This window comes from Gekko japonicus, unplaced genomic scaffold (genome assembly GCF_001447785.1).
Source record: "Gekko japonicus isolate JY-2015 unplaced genomic scaffold, Gekko_japonicus_V1.1 scaffold1301, whole genome shotgun sequence".
In the NCBI taxonomy this organism is placed as follows: Eukaryota; Metazoa; Chordata; class Lepidosauria; order Squamata; family Gekkonidae; genus Gekko; species Gekko japonicus.
Genome location: NW_015169213.1, coordinates 372035 through 384370, shown reverse-complemented (window position 1 = coordinate 384370; position 12336 = coordinate 372035). Strand labels below are relative to the sequence as shown.

General features: G+C 43.9%; 1 protein-coding gene across 1 annotated transcript in view; it reads right to left on the bottom strand.

Moving 5' to 3' along the window:
• The window catches only part of LOC107114785 (slit homolog 3 protein-like), a 291107-nt gene that overhangs the window by 139869 nt on the left and 138902 nt on the right, over positions 1–12336 (bottom strand). Inside the window, exon 18 of the mRNA XM_015416378.1 lies at positions 424–587. Coding sequence (XP_015271864.1) covers positions 424–587 — 164 coding nt within the window. The remainder of the gene's footprint in view (positions 1–423; positions 588–12336) is intronic.

The window sequence follows — 12336 nt, the reverse complement described above, 5'->3', positions numbered from 1 at the left end:
CGGCAACCAGTAGGAGATGGGGGGGGGGGGCTAGGTTACTGGATCCAGGTTGTGAAACTCCTGGACATTTGGGGATGGAGCCTGGGGAGGACAGGAACCTCAGTGGGTACAATGCCATAAGGTCCACCCTCCAATGCATCCTTTTTCTTTAAGGGAACTGATCTCTGTAGTCTGGGGATGAGCGGTAATTCCAGGGGATCCCCAGTCCCATCTGTAGGCTAACATCCCTACAAGTGTGTCAGCACTATCATCATTCCACTTTCACAGAGTTCTCCCACAGACTTCATATGGGGGAAAACCCACCACTACAGCAATACACTCCATGAGCCATGCTTGTTTGGGTCCAATGATATGGAATGAGCTCACCATCAGCAACATGGTGTAAAATAGCAGACACACTGTGTGCTAAGAGTTTATACCTACCTTTGCACTGGAAACGGTGAGTTGGAGTTGTGAGCAACAGCCTGTCTGCCATGTCATCTGGACTGCTGCACCGTGCAATCCCTGGCTCTTTATAGCCCGCCTTTACCCATTCTGAAAGCCAGCGCAGGCTGCAGTCACAATGCAAGGGGTTGGTACCAAGTGCCCTAAAAAAGTAAAAACAAGCCCCATACAGTTGTTCAGGAAGTCTCTAAAACAATTTACCCCATATGTATTTACATTACTAAACTCTTATGCAGAAGTGCATAAAACATATATAGGCCCCGGTCACACGGGCCGGAAAATGCGGGGGAGGGAGCGTGGCTGTTTGCCCCGAGGCAAAATAATGTGCCGTTGCACGATCAGACCTCCTGTGGAGGTCCCGTGGTTAGGGGGAGGTGCCGATCACATGGCGCAGCAAAGAAGCGGGGCAAAGAAGCGGGGCAAAGAAGCGGGGCAAAGAAGCGGGGTGCGCGCACCAAGGGTATTCCTCCAGTGTCTGTCTTCGAGGCCACGGTGAGTGTCGCCCTCCTGGCTCTTCGGCTCCCTGGGCACTGGGGCTCCGATCCCGCAGCCTCTGCGCACACACCCCCTCCCGCCGCCCGTGTGTCTAGTCACCTCTTCCCGGCTTGGCCCCCCCTTCCCCAAGCAGACTTCCTACTCTGCCGCCGCAGCCCCCCCTTCTGGGCTTCGCCTCAGCTGCTTTCTCTTCTGCCTTGCCCCCTTTCCCCCTATCTGTTTCTCTCTCGCCTCAAGCCATGCGCTCTGTGTTACGTTTCTTCTGGCTGCTCTCCTCTTCTCTGCACGACTCAAGTCTTAGCGAGCTGCTCAGCTGTGTGTGTTTTTTTTTAAAACTAAAGTGTGCGCATGCTCCGTTGGGTGCTTGTGCGCATCCGTGGAGACTTGGGGAAAGAAACCCTTTTTGCTAGGGGACATGGGCGGGCGCTGGAACTACCACCGGAACCACGATCAGACGCCCGCCCTTGCCCCACGTTTTCTGGAAATTAGTACCTCCGAGGTACTAGTTTTTTACCACGCGTCTTCGGCGGAAAGCCTCGGGTGAGTCACGGGAGCTCTATGCTTCCCAGATGTGGCGGTGAGATCGCGTCCAGAAAATCTGCCTATCTTCCGTCCCTGTAGTGTGGCTAATGCTCCGTGTGACCGGGGCCATATTTAGTCTTTATGGCTAGTTTCTGAACTACAAAGCACAACAAATTACAACCCCTTTCCTACCTTCTTCCCACAAGCCTTTTCCCCTACTTTCCTCTTTCAACATGAAAACTCATCTTACTTCTGTAGAAGAGTACAAGACTTACTAGGTTCTCATATGTACCCAGGGTTGAGCCTGATTTGTCTTGGCTGCGCTGCTGGACTCTAGGTTCATTCTCGCATCTCTTTGTTGACCCTTGAATTTATGTGCTAATTTGCTGCCATTCATTGATTCTTATAGGCCACCTGATCCAATTTCAGTCATACTTATGCACCTTGGCTGTGACTGGCTCTTCCTAATGGCTGCCCCTCACCCTCTTTTTCCTATAAGTGTGGCTTGAGGAGATTAATTTCATTTTGTCTGACAAAGTGTGCTTGTACATTAAAGGTTATAGTTTGAATAAAACTTTGTTGGTCTTAAAAGGTGCCACTGGACTCAGACTTTGTTCTATCCCTTAAACTATCATCCTTGGCCACATCAAGCAGATCAGAAGTAGGAAGAAGAGATTGGTAGAAACTAGGTAGAAGATAAGTAGGAAGAGGAGAGAGAGAGACATTTAAACTTTCTTCCCTTCAAGGCAGTTATCTCAGATATCAGCCTTCAAATTAAGGACTGCATTCTAGTCCAAGACAGTGCAAGCAGTCCTAAGCAGGTCCATTCAAAAGAAAGTTTCATGTTCTTCAGTGGGGCTTACTCCATGGAAACAGCCTGTAGGATTGCTGTCAGTTTCTGCTAACTTGGATGCAGGTGCAGCAGAAACTCTGCACAGATTCAGCAGTGTGAGACATCAGCAGTCCTTTACCTCTTGGAATTAGCCTTGGATGATTTTGGAGCAGCATCTTAACACATGGTATGTGTGTGTGGTGGGGGGGCAGGCTTTGGAAATGTATGTGGAAGAGCAGTGAACTCTCTCTTTTTCCAAATGAGGAGAACTAAATCCTAGGAAATATGAAGCTGCCGGCTGAGTAAGTAAGGTGAAGAATCCATTACTTTACATTCTTTCCTTCATTTACCCAACACCCACTTTTCTCCCCTACAAGGTTGTTATACTGACGTACTCTGCATGTTCTACAAGGTGGTTGTATATCAAAAGCATATTGACAGGAAATGGGTGCCTAATCACCAGAGACACGGAAATTATTGAGACGTTTTAATAGCTACACATTGCAATGTTATTGGAATATTTTTCTAAGACCATCACCAGTTTCAGTTTAACTTAGTAAAAAAATTCTTTACAATTCAAGTGTCACATTTAGGACAATGGTGGAAAGGTTAAGGGCAGGAATTCCCAACCATCTTAGACTGATTATGACAAAGTTTTCACTCTGCAGGAGTGCTTAGCTATGATCTTGAACATGCACATGAAAAAAATGAGGTTGGGCTCAGCTCTGAGAAAGGAAATTATTTACACAGAAAAAATGAAGAAAAATTAATTTTGGATGTTGACTTTTTCCATTAGTGATAACACAAATAATTCCTGAAAACAGAGTTCATGCTTAAAAAATGTTTTGAAAAAAATGCAGATGGAATACTGACAGATGAAGTTCTGCTAATGTTGTTGATACAATTCTACAGATGTGACTGATGAAACAACTTTACTCTAGACAAACTCATGCTGAGAGTTCATGAGTTGAATTACTGGCAGGGGTTCATCCATCAAAATTAAATAAGTGCAACAGCAATGTTTCCTTAAAGGGGCCACTGTACCCAATTTATATTAAAAATTCCTACAGATAAAAAACATGTTTATTCATTATTTAAAATCTCTCTCTCTCTCTCATACATCCTTTAATATTTACACACACACACACACACACACACAGAGCTATAGCTGTATTAATTAAATACAATATACCATTTGAAGGAACCACTGAATGTAAAGTTTATTGATTTATCACTCTGCTCCTCAGCATCCTTATTTGTGAGTAATTCCCACTGAAATTGGTGGGATTCATTTATGAGTAAAAAAAGTATAGCATTTACAAAATTGTAAAAGCAAGATCCACATACCAAAACTTCCAGATTGTCAAGAAGCAGAAGACAACACATAACCAACCACTGCCTCCAATGGAAAAGCCACTTGAGTTGGAGGAAGCCTTTGAAATGCTAGAAGGATGGTTGGATCCATACTGCTATTACCAAATTTTATTCCTTACTACAACAATTCTTACCAACATTCCATTTGTTCTGTCATAACATACCTTCTGGCTGCTTTCTCTTTCTTAGAAATTATCTGCTTTTTCCACCCAGCAATGTATAGTCCATTTTTCTCACAGATCTCCTTTATGCTGATGTCATAAATTCCTGGATACCTTCCTGCATCAGGTCAACATTATGGTATGAGAGTTTTATGTTTCCCACTCATGCATGGGCCTGATTCAGATCAGGACAGCAGCACATGAGGCGAGGGAGCTTGGAGCTCCCTTCCACTATTTTCCTGACCTGGAGTAATGCCAGAGAGCCACTAATTGCCTCACAGCTAAATGCTAAGCTTCCCCAATAGAGCAAAAAAGAGCTCTCTAGTGCTGCCAAGGTTGTGGGAAACAGCAGAGAAGAAGGTCTAAAGCTTCTTCTTCCTGTGCACTACAGTTCCAATCTGAATCAGGCCACTGGGGGCTTGGGTAGCATGAACACATGAAATTGCCTTATGCTGAATCAGACCCTTGGTCCATCAAAATCAGTACTGTCTACTCAGACTGGCAGCGGCTCTCCAGGGTCTCAGGCAGAGGTCTTTCACATCACCTACTGCTAGATCTTTTAACTGGAGATATCGGGGATTGAACCTGGAACCTTCTGCACGACAAGCAGATACTCTACCACTGAGCCACAGCCCCTACCCTAAAATGGAACTCCCGGACCATGCTGGTCAAACCAACCAGGGAACATCCAGGAAAAGTGTTATATAGTTAGACCCTGAGTTTGCCCCAAATTTGTGAAGAACAAGAAAAACAAGGAAGACAACAGGAGGTGAAGGGAATTAATTTCATTTCTCACTTGTGCCCAACAGAAGACCCTGGAAGTAAGGTAATGATAATTTTTAAAAGTGCATTTCCCACAATGCCCTAGATTTCACATAACTGGAGATGAGTTCATTTGAATCTATTACAGCTACATCTGGACACATGATATACAGCCATTAGCTATGTCACCATAGGCATCCTGTGTTGTTTGTTCTTTGTTTAATTGATTAGTTTCCTCATTTCTGCATGGTGGATGATTCTCCATCTCTAGAGGGGGGATATGTATTTCAACTTGGGTTGTTATTTCTGGGATCTCTTCCAATGACTTCCCTGAGATAGCAGATGCTGTTCCTTGTTTGTCCCCAAAACTGTGTGTGGGGGGGACGTTCTTCCCAGAGGATAGGGTGGAGGATGACTGAGATGAAGACATTGGGAGAGGAAGGGGTGGCATCTGGTGTGGAAGGTTCCGTTCCACCTCCATAAAATCAGTTTCTAAGGAGGAAGTTAGTGAGGGAGCTAAGGAAGAAAATGCAGGCCAGTGTAGTAAATTTTGTTCCACTTCTGTGATTTCTGTAGCAAGGGATTTGTTGTTCCTGGACCTGCATTGTGAAAATGAAATAACTTTATTGGACCTCCTCATATACTGCTCCTTCCTGATGTTCAAGTGACCTGGAGTAATCACCTGCTAATGCTACGTGTATTCCAGGAGATTTTATTTCCTTGGAAAGTTTATTATAGGCTGGAGAGTGTGGGTAAGGATCTCCTTCGTATTGAGAGGGTTGTGGAAGGACTTCATTTGCAGGATGATTGGCGTTTTTTCCAAAACCACAACCTTTTCTCACAGGGCCGGCCCCAGCTTAGGCGAGGATCCCTTCTGGCACCACCACCCCCGTGCGACCCATTAATTGGATCTGTACCCCGGACCTCCCCCTGGCACCCATGCTCTTAACACTTTTGCTTTTGTAACTTTGCCTGCTTTGCAAATCTGGCTTCCACCAAGGAAGACTCTGCAAAGAAAGGCACTCGCAGTCACAAACAACCTCTGCTTCTCACTTGCCTTGACAGTTCCTTGCTGGGGTTGCCATAAGTCAGTTGCAACTTGAGTGTCCTTATGTAATAGCCCCCCTACTTAGATTCTTCTTTGACTCAGCTGAGTGACCCTTCTGTGCCCAGAGGGCTACGTTCTTTGGTGGAATTGGTGTTTGTATCATCAGAAAGATCATAACATGTTTAAAACTCAGTAGTGTTTGCAGCTGAACCAGGACAGCAGGGGGGTGACAGTTTGGTGCCCCAAGGGCCGGCGCGCTCTAGGCGAGCGCCTAGTTCGCCTAGTGAGTGAGCCGGCCCTGTTTTCTCGGCTGCTCCTGATCTAAAGCAAGAGACTTACTCCTGCTTGCTATACAGTTGGAATGTTCATGGTTCTTCAGTTGGCTTCTTGTACCTTCCTCCCACTGCAGATTTGAGTTTTTGAGAGGTGCAGCTATATTTAAACCAGAGCTGGTATTTCCTTTTGGTGCACTAGTGTCTAAAAGAGTCCGCACATTATTCTTAAATACTCTGGATACCAGAATACCATGCTTCCTATATAAAAGATCCTGTAGTCGCATCATCTTAGAAGGGAAATCTTCATATTTTTTTTCTAATTCAAATTTTTATTTTTCATACAAAAGGACAATACGTCTAACACCAAAAACATAATGCTATGATGATCTACATAATAACTGTTGAATTAACATAGTTTAAAACATTACCATCTGTCAGTTCCAATATAATGAGTTTATAACCTATTTTAAAAGTACAGTAAGTTCTGGAGGTGCTCATTCTTTGGGATAATTTCACCTTCTGCAAGATATTGAACCACTGGGAACCAAACTGCCTGAAATATTTTAGCATTCCATTGTGTTTGCTGGCAGGTCATTTTTCCATAAATAAAGTGTTCCCATAACTTGTTTTGGCAGCTGGATATATTTGGGGTGGTTTTTTCTTTCCACTTCTGTGCTATGGTTATTCTAGCTATTGCTAATAGAGTAGAAATTAATATCTTTTGCGTTTTCCTTTCACAGGTTTCCGGGAGTACATCCAGCAGAACTGTCTCAGGGAGTGCAGGTAAGTCATAACCTATGATGACAGCAATTTGAGCAAGGATTTGAGACCAGAAGGTTTGAATGTGTGGGCAAGCCCATCAACAGTGTAAGAAATCGCCAGTTTGGCCACAGACTTTCCAGCAGTATTTTGTATGATTTGGAGTGATCTTGTTTAAGCGTGCAGGAGTAAGGTACCATCGATTTAGTGTTTTAAAAGTGTTTAGTTTAATATTAAAGATCCTAGAAGATCGACTAGGTGATGACCAAAATTCTGTCCAGTTTTCTAATTGAATTCTGTTCTGACAATCCTTCTGCCATTGTAGTTGTGATTTCAACACAGGTTGTTTCAGGCTCTTATGAATTTTATAAATTTTGGAGATTAAGCCTTTAATGTCATTTGTCCTGTGTTTGATTAGTCGTTCAAAGCCTGTAAGTTGAGGAGAAGGTTTCTCATTGGGGATTCTTTCTCTTAGTAGATGTTGGACCTGTAGGTATCGGAACCAGGGAATTTGTTCTCCAATTTTCTCTTCCATTGCTGCTTTTGTAAGCGGAATACCTTTATCATTGAGATCTATCAAACGAGTTAGTCCAGCTTGTTTCCAGCTTTGGAAGGCTTTTGCCTGGAATAAACCATTCTTGGTTAAGAAATGATGATAACCTGGAGTTGCCGGGTATCAGCAGCTGTCATCTTCTGTCCCAGACCTCCAAAGCTGCAGCAAGGAACGAGTTTAATGAGATGTTTTCATGTCTGTCTTTGGGTTTCTGCCATATGACATCAGCTAAAGGTATTGAGTCACACATAGACTCTTCAATATGTTGCCACCATGGTGGAGCGTCTGTTGTCAGAATCCTTACTATAGATGAAAGTTGTATGGCCTCATAGTATAAAGATAGATCTGGAAAATCCATACCTCAAGTCTTTGTTGAGCACCCCAGCATAGCATTGGCCTTTTTTATTCTTCAATCCCAGAAGAATTGAAGAAACGCAGTTTGCCAGTTAGATAGCTCCTTCCTTGTAATTTGAATAGGTAAAGCACGTAGAAGAAATAAAAACTTTGGCAGAAGTATACTTTTGATAATGCTAATTCTGTCGGCCCAAGAGAATCTCATGGAACTCCACTGCCTCATTTGATTTTGGTCTCTTGAAAAAGCATTTGTAAGTTGCAACTGATTAAGTCTTTTAATTCTGGAGGGATTTGGATCCCTAAACATCTCCAAGAGGAGTGACACCATTTATATGGGAATTTTGCTTGAATAACTTGTCTTGTACTTTTTGTGATGTTATTAGGGATTATTTTGGATTTTCCTAGGTTAATTTTTAAGCCAAAAAGTTCTTGTGATTTTTCAAAGACATTTTGTAGTTCCAGTAGCGATGTTTCTAGGTCGGTAAGAAAAATCACTACGTCATTTGCATATAGACTTACTTTGTGGATAGAGGTGTCGATTTTAGTGCCTTTGATGTTGGGATTGTCTCTTATTGCCCTAGCTAATGGCTCAATAGCCAGAGTGAATAACAAAGGCGACAAAGGGCATCCTTGCCTCATGCCATGTTGCATGGAGATGATTCTTCCAAGGATATTGTTGGTTTGTATCCATGCTATTGGTTGAGCGTACAGTGCCTTAATAGCCGTTAGGAATTTCTCCCCAAAGTTCATTTCCTTCAGTAGTTGTTTCAGATAGGTTGTTTCCAAGCTGTCAAAGGCTTTTTCTAAATCAATTGACAACAGCAGTGATTCAATTTTTTGCCCTTTGCAATGCGCTATTAGATTCAAAGTCCATCGTATATTGTCCATTAGTGTACGTTTAGGAATAAATCCTGTCTGGTCCGGCAATATGTAGTTCTGAATGATGTTTTGGAGTCTATTTGCTAGAACCTTAGCAAATAGTTTTGCATCACCCTTAGCAAATAGTTTTGGTCTGTATGCTGAAGGAGAGTCTCGGTTTGTATTATCTTTAGGGATAGTAATTATGTGAGATTCTCTCCAGGAAGGTGGCATTTGTCCTGTATTTAGTAGGTGGTTACACATTGTAGCAAAGTGATCCGCAAGGAGAGTGTTGAACATTTTATAAAATACTGGGCCAAAACCATCACTGCCAGGAGCTGTGTTAGATTTTGTTTGTTTCAGTGCTTCCAGTATCTCTGTGTTAGTAATAGGGAGTTTCAAATTTCTGTGATGTTATGGTTGCAATTTGCTTACCAAGGTATTCTTCTGTAGGAATTCTTGAGTTCTTGAATTTTGTCCACACTTGGATTAATAGTGCTATACAGCGTCTCATACAACTGAGTAAAACATTCGCTAATTTCCACAGGGTTTGTAGTTGTGGAATTATTTGGAGTTTTTATGGCAAAGATTTTCCTTTTTTTAAATTTAAAAATATGAAAAATTTACATTAAAAATAACTTCAACAATCCCCCGGGTTCCCCTCACCCCCCCATAATTAAAAAATGGCAAAGATTTTCTGATCTATTTGTTTATTCTTAACACGCCAAGCCAGTAGTTTGACACTTTTGTTGTTTTTTTGCCAATATAATTATTTCATATATAATATATTTTTTTGTATTTTGTTTCTATTGTTTCCAGAACTCTCCAAACTCTCCGAGCCAAAGAGGTAGCTACAGCTCTTGTGGAATGGACTCGGACTGTCTCAGGCACAGGCTCATGGGCGATCTCATAGCAGAGCTTGATAGTCGAAGTCACCCACTTTGCAAAAAACTGGGAGGAGATTTTGCAGCCCTTGCATGGAGCTCCATAGGTTACAAACAAATGAAGGTCCCAGTGAAATGGGCGAGTTCTGTCTAAGTAGAAGGACAGAGCCCAACAAACATCCAGGGTATGAAGAGTCCACTGACTGTTATCCGAGGGGTTCACACAAAAGGTTGGCAGAGACATCAGTTGAGAGAGGTGGAAAGCAGAAACTACTTTAGGCTAAAAAGCAGGGTCTGGGTGAAGTACCACCTTCTCTTTATGAAAAATAGTATAGGATGGGTCTGAGTGGAACGCGCAAATATCACTAGCCCGCTTCCCAGAAGTAACTGCAACCAAGAAGGCTGTTTTCCAGGATAGGAGGTGGAGAGGTACCATCCCCAAGGTTTCAAAGGGTTTCCCCATCAACTTTGAAAGAACTAAGGAGAGATTCCAAGCAGGAACCAAAGGCTTAACAGGCAGATGGAGCCGCAACATTCCTTTCAGAAACAACTTAGACGCACGATAGGAAAAAACAGTAACACCCTCAACTGGGTTATGAAAGGCAGAAATAGCCAAAAGATGAACTTTCAACAAAGAATAACACAAACCAGAGTCACTGAGGGAGAGGAGGTATGACAACACCGAGGAGAAGGGCGCAGATTTAAGATCCAGATTATGACTGGTAGCATAGCTGAAGAAATGAGTCCACTTAGCTAGGTACGACCGTCTTGTAACTGGTTTGTGTGCGTTAAGAAGTATATGCTGGGCTTGAGCCGAAAACATCAGTGACTGATCCTCCAAGCCATCAGATGGAAAAGCGATGGGTTGTGGTGGAGTACCTTTCCGTTGCATTGCGTGACAATGTCTGGAACTAATGGAAGGTGAATATAGGTTCTCCAAGAAAGGCGAAGACGTTATCGCAAACCATGGTTGTCGAGACCACCAGGGAGTCACTAGGATTCACGAGGTGTGATCCATGGTGATTTTTTGCAGAGTCTGAGAAATCAGCGGAAACAGAGGGAACATGAAAAATAGCTTACCTGTCCATTTGTGCAAGAAGGCATCTCCCTGGGAGCTGTGCATCAGTGTGCCCTGACTGTAAAACGACTTGCATTTCGTATTGTGTCTGGTTGCGAACGCGTCAACCTGGGGACGGTCGAATATCTTGAAAACCCGATTGAGGTAAACTGTGTTCAAGGACCATTCGTGTTCATTGGAGTGAAATCTGCTGAGAGCATCCGCTTGCATATTTGTCATGTCCAGGACATGCACCACTGTGAGGTGGATTTCCTGGAATAGGCACTAAGCCCACAGGGCCAGAGCACACCTGCAAAGATTGATCAAGACAGTGCCTCCCTGTTTGTTTATATAATAAACTGTGGCCATATTGTCTGTTGCCACTTGTACATGACGGCCCCACAGGCTGGGCAGGAAAGACTTCAATGCATGATGAACCACTAGGAGTCTGAGGCAATTGATGTGCAAGGTCCTGTTGGAAGCTGACCATGCGCCTTGTGCTACTAGGTTGTTGCAGTGGGCTCCCGAACCCCATAGTGATGCATCTGTTGTCAAGATTTTGGTGGGAGGCAGAATCTGGAACATCATTCCTGTGAAGAGATTGGCGTTGTTTATCCACCACTGCAAGGAAGCGAGAATGGTTGCCGAAATCAAGAGAGTAATTGATTGTGGATCCACGTGAGGTCGAAAGCGGGGCAGGAACCACAGTTGGAGGGGGTGCATGTGGAGACGTGCGTAGGATACTACAAACATTGTCGCCACCATGTGCCCTAAGAGATGTTGAAGAGATTCCGCTGTCTGCTCCGGGGAGGAGAAACAATTCTGGATCAGAGACCGGAGGGTGGCAGCTCTGTCCAGGAGCAAAAAGGCATGCTGCCTCACTATGTTGATGTCGGCTCCAATAAACGACAAAGTTTGAGTTGGTTGAAGATGAGACTTGGTAAGGTTCACTGAGAGACCTAGAGTGGCGAGCAGTCTCAAAGTGTGAGCAATGTTCTGTTGAAGGTCTTGTGGAGATGGAGTTATCAGCAACTAATTGTCTATGTATGGGAAGACGATAATGGCTTGTTCTCTTATCACAGCAGTGACCACCGCCATGCACTTTGTAAAAACCCATGGCGCTGTTGAAAGTCCGAAGGGGAGGACCCTGTATTGGTAATGTTCAGGCCCGATAGTGAAGCGAGGTACTGGCGGAACTGTGGACAAATGGTCAGATAAAGTAGGCATCTTGGAGGTCCAGGGATGCCAACCAAGTGTCTTTTTGCAGAAGTGGGAGAATGGACTGTAGGGTAATAATTCAGAATTTCCTGTGTCTGATGAAGCGATTCAGGTCTCTCAGGTCCATGATGGGATGCTTTCCTCCATTCCGCTTGGGAACTAAGAAGTAACGGGAGTAGAACCCCATTCGGTGCTGAGATGGGGGTACTGGTTCTACTGCACCTTTGGAAAGTTCTGCAACTTCTTCTCTGAGAAAGTGGTTTAGAGGAATGGAACGGAAATGAGGCAGGTGGGGTAACTGCAGAAATTCTATGGCATACCCCATGCACACAATAGTGAGGACCCAAGTTTCTATGGTAATGCTTTCTCACATAGGAAGAAAAGAAGAAGTCTTGTGCCCCATTGAGGAGTGGTGGTAGGGGGCAGGAGGATGACCGGAAGCTGAGCGAAGTAAAAGAGACTGCTTGGTGTTGGTCTCAGGCCTCTGAGGTTGTTGGGCCTTGCCTTTGGGTTGGAAGGAAGATCTGAAATAAGACTTCTCCCACCTCCAGGAGTCGGTTGAATGTGGAGACTGTTGCCAATGGTTAGACCTTGGGGTCCAAGTCCAAGGTTTAAACTTAGTTGGAAGTGGGGTATGAGGCCTTCTGGTCTAGGGCTCAATGCGAATGGGTGTGCGTGAGACCAACTCTGCATATTCAGCGTTTCTTTTAGCTTTTCTGAGTTTTTTCCAACAACTCACC